Source organism: Hyaena hyaena, unplaced genomic scaffold, assembly GCF_003009895.1.
Source record: "Hyaena hyaena isolate Hyena2069 unplaced genomic scaffold, ASM300989v1 scaffold_69, whole genome shotgun sequence".
NCBI lineage: Eukaryota > Metazoa > Chordata > Mammalia > Carnivora > Hyaenidae > Hyaena > Hyaena hyaena.
The window spans coordinates 3,034,725-3,053,433 of record NW_024080702.1 but is presented as its reverse complement, the minus strand read 5'-3'; the positions used below and the strand labels follow the sequence as shown (position 1 = coordinate 3,053,433).

The 18,709-nt window shown below is 55.1% G+C and overlaps 1 protein-coding gene across 1 annotated transcript in view; it reads right to left on the bottom strand.

Annotated features, from left to right (window-relative positions):
* LOC120232338 (collagen alpha-1(XXII) chain) overlaps positions 1 to 18,709 on the bottom strand; it is a 334,176-nt gene that overhangs the window by 98,796 nt on the left and 216,671 nt on the right. The window contains exons 24-33 of the mRNA XM_039232993.1: positions 16,933 to 16,986; positions 16,185 to 16,238; positions 13,655 to 13,708; positions 12,664 to 12,717; positions 9,143 to 9,187; positions 8,355 to 8,417; positions 8,065 to 8,118; positions 5,050 to 5,091; positions 2,413 to 2,445; positions 451 to 504 (exon numbers count right to left, since the gene is read on the bottom strand). Coding sequence (XP_039088924.1) covers positions 451 to 504; positions 2,413 to 2,445; positions 5,050 to 5,091; positions 8,065 to 8,118; positions 8,355 to 8,417; positions 9,143 to 9,187; positions 12,664 to 12,717; positions 13,655 to 13,708; positions 16,185 to 16,238; positions 16,933 to 16,986 — 507 coding nt within the window. The remainder of the gene's footprint in view (positions 1 to 450; positions 505 to 2,412; positions 2,446 to 5,049; positions 5,092 to 8,064; positions 8,119 to 8,354; positions 8,418 to 9,142; positions 9,188 to 12,663; positions 12,718 to 13,654; positions 13,709 to 16,184; positions 16,239 to 16,932; positions 16,987 to 18,709) is intronic.

Below are 18,709 nucleotides of genomic sequence, written 5' to 3'. Positions count from 1 at the left end.
GGGGGTGGGGTGGGGACGGGTGCAGAGGGTCTGGTTTGGGGTCACCCTCGTTCCTACAGAGGGGGTGGGGCGGGGATGTGTGCAGAGGGTCTGGTTTGGGGTCACTCTCGTTCCTACAGAGGGGGTGGGGCAGGGATGGGTGCAGAGGGCCTGGTTTGGGGTCACCCTCGTTCCTAGAAGGGGGGTGGGGCAGGGATGGGTGCAGAGGGCCTGGTTTGGGGTCACCCTCGTTCCTGGAAGGGGGGTGGGGCGGGGACAGGTGCAGAGGGCCTGGTTTGGGATCCAACGATGGGGACATCCTTGACGGTGAGGAAGGAGGAAGGGCTGGATTCGGTTAGTGGGGATCCTGGGGGAAGAGTGCAGCTCAGACGCGCAGCCCCACGGCTCTCGGGCGCCCTGTGACCAGGTGCACCGGGTGGGGGCGCGGGGTGCGGGCTGCAGGGCGCTCACCGGATTGCCAGGCGCGCCAGGGTCTCCCTTCTCTCCTTTCGGCCCTTGTTCTCCCTGTTGGCAAAGCAGACGATGGCGGACACACCCTGCTCTGCACCCAGGCCAGGCCCCCCGCGAAGGGGCGGGTCCCCTCTGCAGACCTGTGCCACCTCCCGGCCTCCCCGGCCGCCGTCCCCAGCAGGCTTCTCCTTCCTCAGAGGGAGGGGGTTTCCTTCCAGCCCTCGCGCCCCTCGCTATTCCCTTCACTGTGCCTGGAGTGTTGCCCCCCCGCGCCGCGTGCAGGGACTCAGAGAAGCAGCCTCGGGAGACCAGGGAGACATCGAACGACACTTTTCAAAACCATCGAGACAAGCAGTTACCATGGCGATGAGGCCAGTCCCAGAGACTCATGCAATAATCCACAATGAACCTTTTTCTCCCCCCTAGACACGATTTCCTCACTTTGCACCTGAGGTGGCTTCCTGGTTTCTGAGAGGCTCAGACCCTACAGAGAGTGTCACGATTGGGTCCAAAGGGGAGGCCTGGCCGGCCCAGACTCTCCCTCGTGAGCCTTCCAACTGGAACGCCTTGGAAATATGTTTAAGGGAGCAACTCCTTCAGGAGAGCCTGGCTCTGCAGGCCCGTCTCCAGCTGGAGGGGCTCAGGGTGGGCCCGAGGGAGGGAGGCCCAGAGGACGGGGACCAGGGCAGGTGGTCCCAGAAGAGGAGGCACTGGGGTAGCGTGACGCGCACGGCTGCCCGCCGCCTGGTCAGGCCCTGAATCTCCGCGGCAGGAGGGGACAGCCGCTCAGGCCAGGCAGGTCCATGCAGCCAACGACCCATCTTGCTGCCTATCTCCCAGGCGGGCGCTTTGCAACCTGGGTAGCGACTCGGACCCACGAGTCGTCACCTGTGAGATGGGGCGCATCTGCGGCTGCCTCAGGGACAGCCTTGGCACCGGCGGCCCTGAACCTGCCACGCGGGATGCTCTCACGCTCCGCCCCTCCCTGTCCGCTTTCCCAGGGAGGAGGGGCACCCGCCAGAGCCCCCCAGACCTGGTCTTCCCCACAGGCACCTCCCAACAACCTCGAAGCCCATGCTGCTGGGTGACGGCCCGGCCCCTCCGTCGCCTTCCACCCCTTCTTGCCTCTGGAGAAGCGCAAGGTGCTTCTCCTCCGCCAGGACCTCGGCACGTGGCCCACTCCCCCGCTCCCATCTGTCCCCGCGAACACAGGACGCGCTGCCGCTTTGCAAGCCGTGCACGCTCAACACTGAGCGCGTGGACAAAGCAACGACTGACACGCGGGCGTGTGCAGGTCTCAGGGGCCGCGCCGCCTGGCGCAGCCGGTCAAGCCCCAGCCGCAGGAGGACCCTGTCCTGAGAGCAACAGGGACAAGCAGGCGCACGCCTCTGGCCGCCGCGCCGCCGAGAGCGGAGGGCATCCTGAAACGCTTGTGTTCTCGAGAGCCTCACGCGGACACAGGAGGGAAAGGCTTCCTCGCGGCTACAGCGATGATGACCCTCCCTGTCCAGGGTTTTAGTCTCCACGAGACTAAAGCCACAAGAGCTCCGTGCACCAGCCACACCCAAAGCGGGCTGGGTCCCCCCAGTATGCTTCTGTCTCTGGGGCCCGTTCGGGCCGACGTCCTCAGTAACGCTCCCCGGGATTCTTCAATCTGCCGCACAACCTCACAGCCGGGCTCTCCTCCCGGCCACCGGCTCTCTGGGCAGCAGAGAACCAACCTTACCCAGGAGACGGCCGGCCCTCGCCCTCAGCCAGCAGGAGGTGACCTCCGGGCCCCTGGCGCCCCTGTCTGACACCAAGCCAGGTCTCCACAGGGCCCTTTCCCCCCACCGCCCAGCTGCCTGGACAGATGTGGAAGGGAACCACCCTAAAGACCCGTGTGGTGGGGCTCAGTCAGCACCCAGAGCATGCGGGCAGCACGGGCCTGGCCGACAGGCACCTGCAGCTGCCGCTACTTACGGGCATCCTGGGGTGTGGCGTGAACAGGGGCGTCTGAAAAGGAAAGCACAGAGATGAGAAAGACGTGACCTCGACTGTAACAACCTGCCTCTGGGACACTTGACCAAGTGGGAGAGCGCAGCCCTGGCGTTCCCTTCAGTGGTGACTAGTGTCAACAGGTAGAATCACCTCTTTCTTCCAAGTCCCCGAGCGGCGATCCAGGCAGGGCAAAACGCGCTGCGGTTAGACAGGGACCCTGGAGTCACACCCCCACCTACAACCGTGCGACCATCTGTCAGCTTCCATTCCCTCATCAGTAAAGTGGGGATGAAACCTCCGTTGAGGGTGCCGTGGGCTGAGATGGAGAATCCTTGTGAGCAATGGGAGCCTGGGACACCGCCCCTCTCCCTGCCCCCCAGAGTCTGTCCCCGGCAGCCTCGCCTGGCAATGACACACGTGAGAAGGAAACCAGGGGAGGTGCCCTCTGGCACTCCTTATCTGGGCACATAGAGCCACTTCACAGGTGCCACGGCTTCTCCAGCCACAGGGCATTTGCACCTGCTGTCCTTCGGGACCATGCTCCCATCCTCCCTTTATCTGGTTGACCATGGCCCATCCTTCAGGGCTGTTTTCAACGTCTCGTCTTCCAAGACCCCCTTTCCCCTCCACCAAATATAAATTAGGTCCCCTGGTTATTTTCCCTAACTGAGCCCTGTTCTTTCCTTTGCTGGCATTTACTACAATTTGTCATAAACATGTTTCGGGGCCACCAGGGGACTAGAGTCTGTCTCGCCCACCAGGCTGAAGCTCTGTGGGGTCCAAACACCACCAGTGCCTGGCTCATACCAGGTGCTCAGAAAAATAAGTGACTGGGAAAAAGGACATCACAGATTCCAGTCCGAAAACACAATAAAGTCAAAACAGAAGGATAAAAGCAAGCTTCCTAACCTTGACCTCCATGTCCCCAAATACCAGTCTCTCCTCCAGAAGAAACCACTCTTTTCCAGTGTAGCAAATTTCTCTATGTATTTCTACAAAATTACGAATGTAAAAATATACATGACTTGGCATAAGAATTCTACAAATGCCACCCACAAATACATGGGTGTTGGCCTTGTTTATATGTATAAGCCCACACGTTCTTTACAATAACGAAGAGGTCAATCGTCTCTTTTCCCTGCAGTCTAGCCACAAAAATTGGAGGCAGAGAGGTAAACTGCGTCACAAAACTCCCACAGCTGAATGCGCACTAGGAAGTGGCCCCAGCTGGGTGGGCCGTGAGCCCCCACTCCTTTCTCCACCGCAGCTTTCTTGAGTACCAGCATCTTGTCAAGGCCACAGGCATTGTGTGTGTGCACATGTGAGTGTGTATGTGTGTGTATTTTTATAGACTAGGATTCCAGCATATGGATATTTTATGTTTAGGTCACAAAGGTGGCCTAGGATACTTCATTATAAGCAAAACTACAGTGTACATCCCTGTACATGCTTTTTCAAATATACACACAGGGCAAACACTTCTCTGGGACAGATGCCTGGAAATGGAATTTCTAAGCTAACAAGTACACACATTACGATATGTTAATACTGAGTAACTTCTTAAGTGTTACCAATTTGCCCTCACACTGAGCACTAGTGCTCATTTCCCTACATGCTTGCCAACATCAGATGTTTCCAGTCATCACACAAAACTCTTGACCAGTTGTGACTCTAAGTATGATTCTGAGATTCTTTCAACATCACTGGGGAATGGCTGAGTCTCATTTTCACAGGCATGCGTGAGACTGAGCAGGGGAGTAATGATTTAACAATCACAAAAACACTGAGTATGATTCTTTGTCACCCTGCAGATGGGATTTCCAGGTGTTCAGGCTCTCATATACTGGCCTCCATACTTGGACAGTTCTCTACTCTGGGAACTGAGCAATCCATACCTGGCCAGCACTGAAGCCTTGTTCAGCTTCCCTCAAATCAACTGATCAAAGCACAGACTACTGAGGCTCAGAAAAAACATTAAGATGAGAAAACAAAAACACCTAAAATATGCTCCCATGTTTATATAACAGTTGCTTTTTATTTAGTGTTAATTATGTACCGGAAACTATACGGTATACCCCGTATGAATTCAGTTAATTTTCACTAGAAATGTACTACAGCGGGGTATAATAGTTTTTCTTAACAGATGAGAAGGTGAGGTCTTCGAAATTAAACAATATACCCGAGACCAAGGCTGGTAGATGGTAGAACAGGGACTCAAGAACTCAAGCCCAGTATTTCCTGGCTCCAAAGCTCATGCTCTTACTCAACACCAATCACAACACCTGCTCCTATCCCTGCAGGGTGGAGCCATGGATCATGGAAAGAGATCCACTTGCAATCTCACTCTGGACCAAGTCTCCCCCGTGCCTCTTGTCTCTGGACCTCAGCTTCCCACATGTAACAGGTGGGCACAAATTCTGTGTCCAGCCAGCATTCTGCTAAATAGTAACTGTGCTTGTTGCATAAAACAAATCAATAGGCACAGGTGGTTTCTAGAGAATCTTATGCCTTTCTGGATCACAAGACCTAGGAATAGGCAGTCTCTATCAAAAAGATATTGGAGGAGGGGGCTGCCTGAGGGATTCAAAGAAGGAGGGGATGAGAAGCAATGTAACCTACCATTCCAGGCAATCCAGGGGGCCCCGCGGGACCAGCTTCACCCTGGATGAAAAAAAAAAAATAGAAAATAAATGACTACTCACCTTCCCACCAACTCTGCTTATCCTGGGACACCTTTCCCCAGGCAACAGAGTCACACACGTGGTTATCTACCTTGAAAGACAGATAGACAGGTGGACTCCAAATTAGAGATTATGTCAGACATAGGAAAACCCTATGTTTTGAGAATTATCTCTGCCATTCTGGGAAGCTGTCAATCACGCCTATCACTCTATCTATTCCACTGCGAATGTGGAGATAAAGTGGCCCATTGTCCATCTTCTTGTTGATGACACTTAGGTTGCTTCCTGCCACCACAACCCGAGAGACAGCTAACACCCCACTCTGTGTCCTTACAGACTCCACGGGCCCTGTCCCAGCCCGTGTGGAGGGATGGGCTCTTTGCAGGGAGCTGACGGGACAAATCTACATTCTTGTAAAGAACACAGGTAGGTCTGGGAGTTAAGTCTCCTGAGCTTTAAACCTCAATCTACCATTTTATATGTTATTTTACCTCTTTGGGCTTATTTACCTCTTTGCAATATACTGATAATAGTACATTCAACTCATGTCATCATATGGGGGCTGAGATCATCTTCCGTAGGGGCCCCATAGGGAGGAAACTGTCATACATTTGACCTGAGGGAAGAGAGGCACTGGGCAGCGCCATGTAGAAGGGCCTACACAGAGCAGACAGTCCCCAAAGCCTATCCCTCCACATGGTGCCTGGACATGGATATCTGTGCCCACTCGTGTTCCGAGTGGCTCCAGATTAGGACTGCTGCAGGCTTTCCACGCGTGGCTGGTGAACAAAGGAATGAATAAAGCTGGCTTAGACAGGAATAAGGCCACTCTTAGCAAACAATACTAATACAGTAGAAATAGTTACATTCTTTCTGTCTTATTTCCATGGTTATATAGTATTTAATTCCAGTTACTGGGGTTATGTTTATACATATTTTTACTCATTTAAAAATTGTTTTCAATGTTTATTTTTTGAGAGAGAGCAAGCTGGCGAGGGGCAGAGAGAGAGGGAGACATAGAATCTGAAGCAGGCTCCAGGCTCTGAGCTGTCAGCACAGAGCCCGATGTGGGACTCAAACCCATGAGGCATGAGATCATGACCTGAACTGAAGTCAGATGCTCAACTGACTGAGGCACCCAGGTGCCCCTTAACTCATTAAATCTCCATAGAAGAGCCTATAATGCAGACATTCTGGTATTCCCATTTCATAGATGAAGATATAGACACGTAACATTCATGCACCTGCTCAAAGTCACAGCCAGCACATCGCTGAGCCTAGTTTTAAACTCAGAATCCAAGAAGCACTGCCCTCACTGGAGCTCCAGAAGATTTTTTGGAAAGAAAAATACTTCCTTGTTGTTATTTGTATTACATGATTTTACCCAATTATCCTCCTGACACTGACTTCTTGGTGCTCCAGAATCAATCTCCTTGAACCCAGCGTACCCCACGTGCAAAAGTCCAAATAATGGTAGCTGAGTGTTTCCTAGTGATAAAGGGAATTTTCAATGTTTCATTTGTGTGGGGACTGCTCCTGGGCTCCCAGGGAACCTATACCTTAACATTTACCAATATCAAAATGACTCCACAAAGATTCAGAGCACGGGCTCGATTTCTGCACCAGCACACACTGTACATCTGCTTTGTTAAAAAATAATAATAACCAAACGGGAGCATTCCAAACATAAAGATAAGAAAAACAATAAAATCTCCTGGTTCCCATAAGATTGGAAGTCACACAGCTTTGCATATACTAAAAACATAAGACAAGGTCTGTAACTTTCTGGAATGTCCTTCGTCGTGACGACTTGTAACTCTGTGTAAAGGCTGTGGCATGTTTATCCCCCAGAGCACTCTGTTCTCTTCTTTGTGAAGATTGTGTCCAGGCCGCTGTCCTAACTTGGGCTCGAATAAAACTCTTTTCCTTTGTTTAAAATTTTTTTAAAAAGGTTTGTTCATTTTATGTGGACACCAGGGAATTGGGGGATGTATTAATGAGGAGGGGGCTGGAGGAGAAACATGTCTACAAGCCAGAGGACCTAAAGACTGCCTTTTGGGTAGAGCCGGCCCCTCCCCAGCGCTGGGGAGGGGGGAGGAAGGAACAAAGAGTGGGGGCAGGGAACACCCCCAGAGCCCCTCGTGGCTGCAGAAAGACCCGAGGTCTGCAGTGAACTAGACAGGGTGGGTTGCAGACCCCAGCCCCTGGAGGAAAACGTGAACCCTCAGCAGCCCTCGCTGAGAAAGGAGATGATAGTACCCATTTCCCGGATGCCAAGGGGTTTAAATGCTGGTCGTGGGTGGTGGCCAGGAATGGACTGGCAAGCAGAGGCAGCGATGTGCAAGACACAGTCGGATGGGGACAGTGTCGTTTTAATGTCTTATTTTGGATTTTTGACCAGAATGGTCTATTATTGCATACTCCTCTGGGAAAAAGAAAGGCCAGAGTTCCTCGAAGTATGAATGTGCTTCTGCCACGGGCCTGGCCATTCTGCCAAAGCAATAAAAGGAGCTTCAGGGTCTCGCTGAGTCCTTTGCATCCTGGAAATGAGTTTTGCAAATGAAAACTGCGATTCTGGAAAAACTGACGGCAAAAAGGCCTTCCCACTTCTAGACAGTAAAGCTCTCAGCCTTCAGCCCAGGAAGGAAGCGGGTGGGAGGCCCCTCCAGGAGCCGAGGAAAAACAGGGGAACCGAGTACGGGAAACAGGAGGGGACATGGGGGCGGGGACTGTGCGGGAGAAGGGGAGATGCAAGTCCCAGCGGGTGTCGCTGCCGTCGCTCAGGCACCCGTGGGCCAGGCCGGCCGGAGGCTCTGCTCTGTCAGGAGCCAGGACGCTGATCTGACCAGCTGCGGGGCTCAGGGCACCACACGGCAGGCGCCGCACATACGCTCAGAAGGAAGCTTGGGTGGCTCAGGCCACTGAGGACCAGGGGGCCAGAAGCAGCTCCTACCTTTTCACCTGGGTCACCTTTCAGGCCTGGGCGGCCCAGCTCACCTTTCTCACCCTGCAATAGAAGATGAAATTAGAAAACACCAAAACTCACACCTGCCCCTTCCCCATAAGAACAAGTGGACCTTGGGCAAAACCCCTTTCTCTCTTGCTCTTGCAAGACCAGAGCCACTTGGTCCCCCTATCTTTCCTCTTCCATAAACTTGGGGAAGTACCCCCAACCCCAGCCAAGACCACCCATCGCTCCAGGGACTGAATCCCAGAGGGGGTGGGAGAGGTCCCGCCACTCACCTGCTCTCCCTTCTGTCCCCTGACGCCCGGGAATCCTGGAGCACCCGGGACCCCCGCCTCTCCCTGCGGAAACAACATGGCGCCTCTGTCCCCCAGCGCTCACTGAGGAGGCTCCCCTGTGTGCCAGGCCACGCACGAGACGGCTCTCCCCCCTTGCTACTCTGAGTCTCCAGAGATCTGAGCTCAGTGGGGGTGACATGGGAAGCAATGCGGTTCAAGAGAATCTGCTCGCTGGGGTGTCTCCAAGCTGTTCCTCACTTCAGCCCATTTCGTCGCCGGGAACCCATTTCGCCTTCTGGGTGTTTCCTCCTCCTCCTTGTCCCTTAGGACTCAGTCCCAAGGACCCCTCATCATCTTTCCTGACGTTCCCCAAGTGTGAGCGAGGGGCCTCGCTCCTGCCCTCCCACCCTCAGCTGCACGTCACCACTCATTGCACCTGGTCATCGCTCTTGGTTGATGGCTGTGACCCCGACACAGCGGTGGATGCGTAGGACATGCTGATAATCATTGAGTAAATAAATGAATGTGTGAGATGAAGGCAGCGAGCCCCCAGAGGGAACTGATACGGGCCTAGGGCATTGCGTAGGGCGGAGAATGTTTTGAACGAAGAATAAAATGAATGGGTGAATGAAAGAAAATAAAAACAGAAAGAGAAAGAAAGAAGGGAAGAAAGAGAAAGAGAGACAGAAAGAGAGGGGGGAGGGAGGGGGGAGGGAGGGGGAGGGGAAGGGGGAAGGCGGGGGAGGGGGCGGGGGAGAGGGGGAGGGGGAAGGGAGGGGGGAACAGACCTTGTCTCCAGGTCGGCCCGCCAGGCCCTGCTCCCCAACTTCACCCTGGAGACAGAATAACAGACGCCCCGTGAAGTCCCGCTCACATCTGCAGAGATGGTGGCCACTTCCCAGTCGGCCCCACACATCCACAGCGCCTCCAGCCACATCTCTGGGGTCTCAGGCATGCGCACAGCAGGCTATACCCTGCACTCTACACGGAAACACGGGCTGCGGAGACCCAAGTGGCTGGCATGTCTGGAGGGAGGGCCTTCCATACTCCCTCACATGGTCTCTCACTTCCCCGGAGAGAAACCTCTGCTAGAATCTAGAATCATCCTGACATAGTTGACACAAGTGAACCCGTTCATCCTGAATCTAAAAGCCTGCAATTCGGAACGACGAGGGGCCAAAATCGGTGACTCGTGGGTCCATCCCGCTCTGAGCTGTGCTACCTTTAGGGGAGCCCAGGCCCCGTGCAGGGTCCAGTGAGGAAGGAGAAGCCGCTGATGGACATGTCCACGCGGACCACTGTCCCGTGGCTGCCATTCAGGCAGGCAGCCATGGGGCTGGAGGTGGGTGCGAGCTTTCTTTTCCCACCCCCTGCTGGGTTACAATAAAGCCCAGTCTTGGGTGAAATTCTGGTAAAGCGGAAAGCAATCCCCCAAACAGCCATACGCTGGTTCCCGCAGATGGGATGACGTTTTGTCCTCAGCCATTAGCTTCCTGAGTAGCATTTTGTGGTCGGGTTGAAGTAGGAGCCACGGGCCCAGAGGGGCTGGTTCCCTGATCCCAGTGCATCTGGCTGCTGTGCTTCCCTGTAAATCACGGACTCGAATCTGTGCATGTGTGTGCTCGTAGGGAGGGGCTGTAGTTTCTCACCAACAATGTGTCTCAAGAACCACTCTTGACAATATCTGACACCCATTACGCTATTGGTGTAGATTTCCAGAAGGAGATGTGGTTTTCTGATAACTGAATGGCCACAAGTGAATGAATGAATGAATAAATGAATGAATGGATTTGTACGCACATAATGATTTTCCCTGCAGCTATGGCAGACTCAGCTGGTAGGTAAGACCTCCACCACCACCACACCTCAGAGAAGAAGGTAAAAGAGAAAGAAAGAAGTAACCGAGCATTATTCAGCATTAAATGATTCAGCCCGTAGCTGACGCGGAAGGTCCGGTGCCAGCAGGGGAACTGGCTGGGGAGTCGGCACAGAGAAACTGTCCCCTCACTCCCGTCCCCCCAGTTCCCAGTGTTTACAGGTGTGATTAGTGAGAACCATTCTGCCTGGAGTTGTGCAAATACGTGCCACTCAAGTGTTCACTTTAAATCTACCAGGACGGGGACAGCCTGGCCATGGGGACTGCTTCTCACATGCTAAGAAAGGCACCAAGAGTCTGGGTTTGGTGACAAGGCCTCTTGAAGGGCTTGGGAAGTGCTTCCAGAATCCGTGCCCTGAGCTCTAAGTCCGAGGCCCAGCGGACGGACAGCTCGGTAGCATCTTGAATTCCTGATGTGAGCCCAGAAGGCCGGAGCGCCTGCGTGTCCTGCAAGCCAGCTCCGTCCCTTGACGGACTCACAAGCCTGCTGCCCACGACCCGCCTGTAATCTCCTCGGAAGATTTAGATCTTCAGCTGGCATTTTGTCAAAATGAAGTTAACGAGGACCCCAGATCCTCTCCGAGGCTACAAAGGATGTTGTAGCAAGTAGCCAAACTGCAAAAAGTCATAGCTTTGAACTTTCCAGAGAAACGTTTTAAACACTTCACGCTAGAAATCGTGCAAACCCGACACACGTGCTGACATGTGGAATCTTCCAGCCATTGGTAATCACCAGAAATCTAAAACGCAGACGGAAAGACCACAGAAATCCCGAGGGTGCCTCTCTGAGCTCATCCCAGCTCTCCCCGTGGTGTGATGGATGGCCCTTTGCAGACCTGTGTGCACGGGGGAGAGACTGCGTCCAAAGCCCACTGGACAGAGTGCGGGAACTCAGATGTGTGAGCCCAGGACGACGCGCCAATTCACCAAGTTGGGACAACACGACTCTGAAGTATGTCTCACAGCACACAATCCTCCAGGTCAAGCCAGCAAACCTGTGCAGGCGTTTTAAGTCCTTTCTGAAGAAAGGCAGAACTTCAACCAAACACCGAAAGGTGGTTTTAAGACCATGACATTCACCCGACACAGCCACCTCGGGGCGTGCGTGATGACTTATGACATTTCAGGGACTCAGGGACCATTGCAAGCATTTTTTTAAAAAATGCAAATGTTGCTTAAAATACGAAGGACCGCTGTCTTGTGAGTGGTAACAGGACAGCTCACTGTATGTCACGGGGACATAAGGGCGGGGTCCTTGGAGTCTGGAATCCATACAACAGGGGGTGACCTGGCAGACCTCGGGGCATTCTGTCCACATCTGAGTCAACCTGGGAGTGCCTGACATAGTCAGGTGCATTGCAATCCATGCTGTTTCCGCTCTGTTTCCTTTGTCCCTCCAGAAAACAATCGCTTGATGAAGAAGCAAAGCCACACCGGGGCCCCGCATGCGCACCGTCCCCGGCCAGCAGGGTGACCGAGTCCTGCCTTCCAGAGGCCGGCTGTGGAGTCCGGGCCCCTCCCGCGCTCTGGCTGGGCGCAGGTGACGGCCTCTTCCCCGCAGAAAACCCTCACTGAGGACCCGCCGAGTGCCTGACCCCGGCTGGGAACGGGGAGAGCAACAGGGACAGAGGACAAAGACCCAGTCACGGTGGCTGCTCTCTGACTAGCTCGTAACCTAGCCAAGTGCAGGGCACCCGGGGGGCGGGGGAGGGGCAGCGCCCGGGCAATTGCCTTTTTCTACAGACGCCCCTAGAGCCAAAGCAGCTGCACGTGCACACCCCACACCCCACACCGACACATCACACCCCCCTGCCCACGTGGTCTGTGCTCGCTGCATTCAGAGCCCAGGCCAAACCTGAGGTGTTGAGCCCCCCGGACCTAGAGATAAAAGGAGACCCTGTGGCCTGTGAGGTGGGCTCCGAGGCCCAGCCATCCAAACCCAGCACCCGGCGTCCCCATTCCCACAGGAGGCGCCCTGTCCAAACACATGGGGTCGGCCTCTGCCTGCCCCCACAGACCCCAGCATGCCAGCAGCACGGGCGTGGGGGGCCTGAACCCCACAGACTGCATCAGCCAGGAGAAGGGGCCGGGTGTTAGGGAGCCCGGGGGGAGGGGGGTAGGCAGACACACAGGTAGAGAGAAGTCCCTCCTGCTCCTCGCTGCCCAGTGGGACAGGGACGAATTCTTCCTAAGGCCACAGCTCTCTTTGAGGCTCCTCAGCTACAGGTCTCCCTAGGAACCCCTCGGCCCTGCTCCCTCTGTCCTAGGCGAGGCGTGGCCATTCCCACTGCGTGCATCTGTCCCTGTGGGGGCCCAGCCCTGGGGGCCGCCAGACCCCAGCTGCCAGACCGCTCACACCAGTTGTGGCTCAGACACAACCCCGAACACACCGTTTAGAAGAACCCACTGGTGGGGAGGAGGCGGGGTCCATACCCTGAGGCCGGGCTTTCCAGGCAGGCCGTCTTCCCCTCTCTCTCCTGGCTGGCCCTGTAAGGAATGCAGACAGAGGTCGTCAGGAGGGGCAGGCTCAGGGGACACAGTGAGCATCACTCGCCGGCTGGTTACGGAGGGAAGCTCTCATCCTGAGCTGGTGGCCTCTATCACCTCTCAGGTGCCATAGTCCAGGGCTCTGCTTTGGCTTTATTTTTACAAAAGCATAATTGAGTAGAAAGTTGTACTCCTCTCTCACTGAGAGATTTGGGGGCACGGAAGATGCCACGTGAGGGATTTTGTGACCACAAGACCATTGATTAGCCCTTTCCTCTGTTGCAAAAGACAAGAGAGAAACATGGAGGAAATTTACATTAACTACCCATAAAATGAAGTTGAAAGCACACTTACTCTGTATTTGGTCATGAAAACGCAGAGTTTCTAAATTTCTTATTGAAGAGGATGATGGACGTCCCCATAATACTGAAAAGCCGTGTTTTGGCGGGGGTGGCGGGGGCTGCTGGCCGTACGGGCCGAGCCTACGTGTGTTTGGTGGGAAGGAATCGAGTTCGCTGGTGAAAATATTCACAGGGAGCTCTTGAAACTATGCACTTGCAGTGTGTGAACCGTGAATCCACTTCCCAATTTTGTGATACTTAACCTCTGAATCTTTTCTTAATGATCCTACTATAATGAGCCGCTCCAGAATAACTTAAAAATTAAAATCTCTTATGAGTGTCCGAGCCTTGAACTTCTCTGCAACACAGACAGGTTTCTAACACGTTTGTGGTAAAGCCCGAGGCTTCTGCATCCTTCCCCCGCTACCTAAGCAGAATGAAGGACTTGCCCGCGTCCGACCTGGTGAATCCCAGCATCCCTGAGTCCTGATCCAGGCCCCAGGCCATCCATGTATTTGAGAATTTACCATCAATGCAACACCCCTTTCCTCCTGCATTTTGGGTCCCAAACTCCGGCCGCCCCCGTGCACACCAACCTTGGGTCCCGGCAGGCCTGGCGCTCCATTCTGCCCGTCTTTGCCAGGGGGGCCCTGGTCAACAGGGAAAAGGCAGAGCAAAATGAGAGGCATGTTTAGGGAGTGTTGCACCGAGCGGCTTCTTGGGGGGGGCACCCCCACCTCCGGAGGGGCACTCTCTTTTGCCAGCATGCTGCCATCTCTGTGGGACCAGGCTGTCCCACACCGGCCTTATGAGGGAGATGGCCCTCACCCCGTGGCCAGCGTCCAGTGTCCAGCCACTCTGGACATGTGTGGTGGGCGAGAGGGGGCCGGGCCCGGATGGTCAGCTGAACCAGCCGACGGTCCTTCGCTGGGAAATCTCCGCCAACGTTCCCTCCCTTCCCCGTCTCCTGGCCTGGCTTCACCAAGCCTGCCTTTTCTTCCTAAGGGCGACACTGAGGGGCTCCATGTCCTCTCTTCCCTGCAGGCTGCCTCCTCCTCCCCAGCCCGTTCCAATCAGGACAGGTGGTGGCACAGGCAAGGGGTCAAAGGCTCCCAAAGGCTGAGGGATGGACTCCAGGCCCTGCCCGGTGACGGGGACTCACTGGGTTTTAACCCCGGCTGCCCGGCTCTGCCTTCCGATACTCAAGAGTTGTTTGCTCCTCTCACATGGACCCCAATGTTCACAGCAGCACTCTCCACAAGAGCCAATACATTGAAAGAGCCTAAGTGTCCATCAATGGACGAATGGATCAAGAAGATGTGGTTTATCTATACCATGGAATACGACATGGCAATGAGAAAGAATGAAATCTGGCCACGTGTAGCAACATGGATGGACCTTGAGGGTGTTATGCTGAGCGAAGTAAGTCAGGCAGAGAAGGACAAATATCATATGTTTGCACGTATAGGAGGATTAGGAGGAACTTAACGGAGGAGAGGGAGGGAGGCAAACCATGAGAGACTCTTGAATACTGAGAACAAACTGAGGGCTGATGGGGGAGAGGGGAAGGGGGGTGATGGGCATGGAGGAGGGCACTTGTGGGGATGAGCACTGGGTGTTATCTGGAAACCAACTTGACAATAAACTATTTGTAAAAAAAAAAAAAAAAAAGAGTCGTTTGCTCCTCTGATTTTCCTCCGAGCCTCGAGTGGCTGACCAGGTACACGCACCCCGATGACAGACAGGAGGGAAATTCTTTCCCCTCAAGATGACATTTTACACGTTATTACTTTGGCAGCTGTAAGTGCTATTCAAAAATGATTACTATTTTAGGAAAATGGTGATTTTTCCACCAAGAGGCCCCTTGACACCCAACTTCAGATTCCCCTATTTCCTCGCATCTCCTGCCTGGGCCAGTGGCTTATTGGGAGGGCACCCTCCCCCGCCCCCAGAGCAGGGGTTCTGGAAGTCAGGGCCCCTGGAATGGCAGGAGGGGAGCTCATCCGGGCTCAGCGGAAGTACGAGCTCACGAAGGAGCACACACTGAACCCAGAATCGGTGCTCCAAACTGTCAGTGGTCATGACCTCCCCCTCTACACCATAAATGCCTTCAAATATTCTTTCCTCTGCCTATGCCTCTCTCCCGTCCCCAGAATGTTCACACCAACACACATACTTTTGGATGAGCCCATTAGGTCAGGTGTGATGGTTAATGTGTTTGAGGTTTCAGGTGACACTGTCACCTGTGGAAAATGTGTATTGGTGACGCTGCAGGTAACTGTGCTGGTGAACGTCTGCTGGCGACACTGCAATGGGGCGGGTGTCCTAGGCGTGGATCAGTCGGCCCCTGAGCATGCATCACGCCCCTGCACGGGTGGCCCACATCCTCGGGATTCACAGAGCTGCGAAGCTCCGGCACCTCTGCTCTGCTGTCTGGGTCCCCCCTCTCCCAGGGCTGTGGGTTCCGCTGGCTTCCCCACCCACCGGCCCACAAGAGAGGAAACTACCTGTAAGGAAATAAATCCCTTCCAGTGGCGCCGAGGCCTTCCTGAAGCCCCTCTAAGGGTCTACGGGGATGACATGCTGTCATAGGGTGTCCCAGGCTCACAGGCCACACTTACCAGCGGGTGCTGAGCAGCTCAGGACCAGAACTAGGAGACACGCCCAGCTTTAAGGTCACACCCATTATACGGGCGTAGATGGTAAGGTTTCTGAGCGCCCCCCTCAGGGCATAGAAGACAGGAAGGAGCCCCAGATCCCCAGGATCTTCTGAGTTTGGGGGCGAGGAGGGGCAGTCAGGATGAAGACAGGCAGCATTCAGCCACCTCCGTTACTAATGTGTCCCCCTGCCGGTATCCCTTAGGGACAAGAAGTCATACTTCCAACAGCCTCCAGGTGCCTCCTGGTTAAGGAGAAGGTAGTGGCCTGGGGAGAGGGTGCCCCCACCTGCACCCTGGCTGGGGGCCCCTGGAGACTGGGTTCCTGGAAGGCGCCACAGCAGGAAGGGGCGGGGGGAAGAAGGGGCACAGCGACTGGCCAGCAGACCTGGGGGGGGCCCGGCCATCCCCAACACAGACCAGTGGAAGACAGGGGCGTGTGGGGGCGGGGAGGCCCCGGGGAACTCACCACCTGCCCAGGGAGCCCCGGTTTTCCTGGGAAGCCGATCTCTCCAGGTAACCCCTGAGAAGGGAGCCACACGGGAGCGGTTAGTCTGGCGTCTCCGGAGCATCAGAGCCTTTCCCCAATGCCTTTCCTGGCCCGGTCCCAGGCGTCTGGCTCTGATGAGGCTACACAAGGGGACATGTACCTCAGGGCATCGGAGTCCTTAGTGGAGGTCACTGTGAGACACAGAACTGTTACACCGCGTCTGGCCTGCAGTCAGGGGCCACCACATTGGCTCCTTCCAGGTGGGAAGGCTTCCGATTGGTTGCTGGGGCCTGTCCCGCCCAGCGGGCCTGGGTCTCCAGCCCCACGCCACCCTCTGCCTCCGGGGGTAGGGGGACACTTTCCCTGCTGCACAGGAAGTGTGTGGGGGGAGCACGCTGACCCACCTCTACCCTGGCCCTCTGGCTGCCTCAGCACCAAATCACGAATTAGTAAAAGGCACCCGAATGGGCACCCCCAGACTAACATACCTCCTTCAACGTGTCTGTTTCTAGAAGCAGCCAACCAATGTGCCCCAAGAGCTCAAGAGGTATTTCTAATCTAACCCAAGGGTCTGAAAGCCCAGAGGCGGAGGGGTAGTCACTGGAGGGGTCCTTCTTGTTTATGCCTTTGCTCTCCTCTTGGACGGAGGACAGACAGACGGACACACACACGGGCCATGAACTCTGCACTTAAGCACCCCTGTAGGGGAAAATCAAAGCCATCTCACCGGGGGGCCTCCGGGCCCGGGGGGGCCTGGGACGCCGGGCGGTCCTGGAGGGCCCTGGAAAGAAAAAGCATGATGCTGGTGACAATCTTGCACGGAGCAGCCTCCTCCTAACAATATCCTTTGAGAGGGAAGGAGGGAAGGGACACAGTGACCAGGTGAGGCTTCAGCTTTCTTCGTGATGCTTTATTTTTCAAACAAGCAAACAAAATGAACAAAAACAAGAAAGAAAAGCTCTGAAGTAAAACTTGCAAACTGCTGACATCTGTCATATTTTGGGTGATGGGTCTATAACTATTATATTATCTACTCTATTTAAAATACTTGAGCATTTAAAATAAACACATGTAGGGGCGCCTGGGTGGCTCACTCAGTTAAGCATCCGACTTCGGCTCAGGTCATGATCTCACAGTTTGTGGGTTCGAGCCCCGCGTCGGGCTCTGTGCTGACAGCTTGGAGCCTGGAGCTGCTTCAGATTCTGTGTCTCCCTCTCTCTCTGCCCCTCCCCTGCTTGCGCGCGCTCTCTCTCTCTCTCAGAAATAAATAAAACATAAAAATAAAATAAACACATGTACACGCTTGCACGCTTCTGCGCGCACACACAGTGGGTTAAGTCATTAACAAAGATCTTGAAGGACGGTGGTCCCGGGCATTAGTCAGCATGGAATCACCAAGGGTGAGTGACATGGGTCCCCCCCACCCCTGCCCGTCCCGATTCCGTAGGTCTGGGGTGGGGCCACCACTGGGTACCCGTGAAAGCTCTCCGGACAGTTCTGTGGAGACCAGTCTGGACAGCCCTCTCCAGCTTCAGTCATTCTTTCCTTCACTTAAACTCGGGACAGCTGTGGCCAGGAACAGACGCCCGGGACTGAACAGAGTCACAGCCCCGAGCTCCAGCCTGCCGGTCCCCGTCTGCCTGAGGGTGTGCGTGGGGAGGAGCCAAGCACCCGGCATGCACAATCCTCAGAGGCCCCACTGTCCATGGATGGCGCGCCTGTCTCGCCAGCCGCACTGCACACCTTCCAGGTCCGTCCCTCACTCTCCTCTCTCCACCCGGACCGCCATCACTGCCCAGCACGGGATGCGGGAAGGGGGTTCCTGCACAGCTCCTCAGAGACCAGCTCTGGCTTTGTTTGCTCAGGGCTCCCTCCAGATACGCGCTTCCTCCCTGCCCCTTTCTCCAGCTCTCCCCTCTGGAAGAGTCTCCAGTTCCCAGGGGGAATTAAGTGCTCCCTCCTCCATGCCCAAGGTCAGGGTAACCCTGTCCATCAGACTCCCATGCCGTCTGAGGCAGAGTCTCCTCTTGTTCCCTCTGCATCTCTCTCAGAGACAACCCCAGGATGTGGTATACGGCAGGTGCTCAATAAATGTTCGAAGAAGTCTACTGAATTTATAAGAGGCACTAAGGAGAGGGGGCTGTGCATCCAGGGAGAATGATGCCATGTCGCCACTAGAGGGCGATAAATACTAACAAATGGCAAAGGCTGCTGCTCCCACGGACTGTTCCCCCTCCTGCCACTGGGGGCACACGTGAGTCAGCGACGGGCACAGAAACCGAATTTTTGGTGCATCTGCACCTCGCTGGCCCTGTAGCTGCTCAGTCCCGGTGCGTCTTTGCGGGTGGGGCCTCCTTTTGTTGGGAGACGTGCGCCTGGAGTGGACACCACTGTGGGGCCTGGCAGAGAGGGAAGGGGGCCTGGGCAGGGTCCTCCCTGCAGGTGAGGGCCGGGAAGAGCACCGGGAAGGCTCGCGGCCTCACCCCTCCTGCCACTCAGACCCG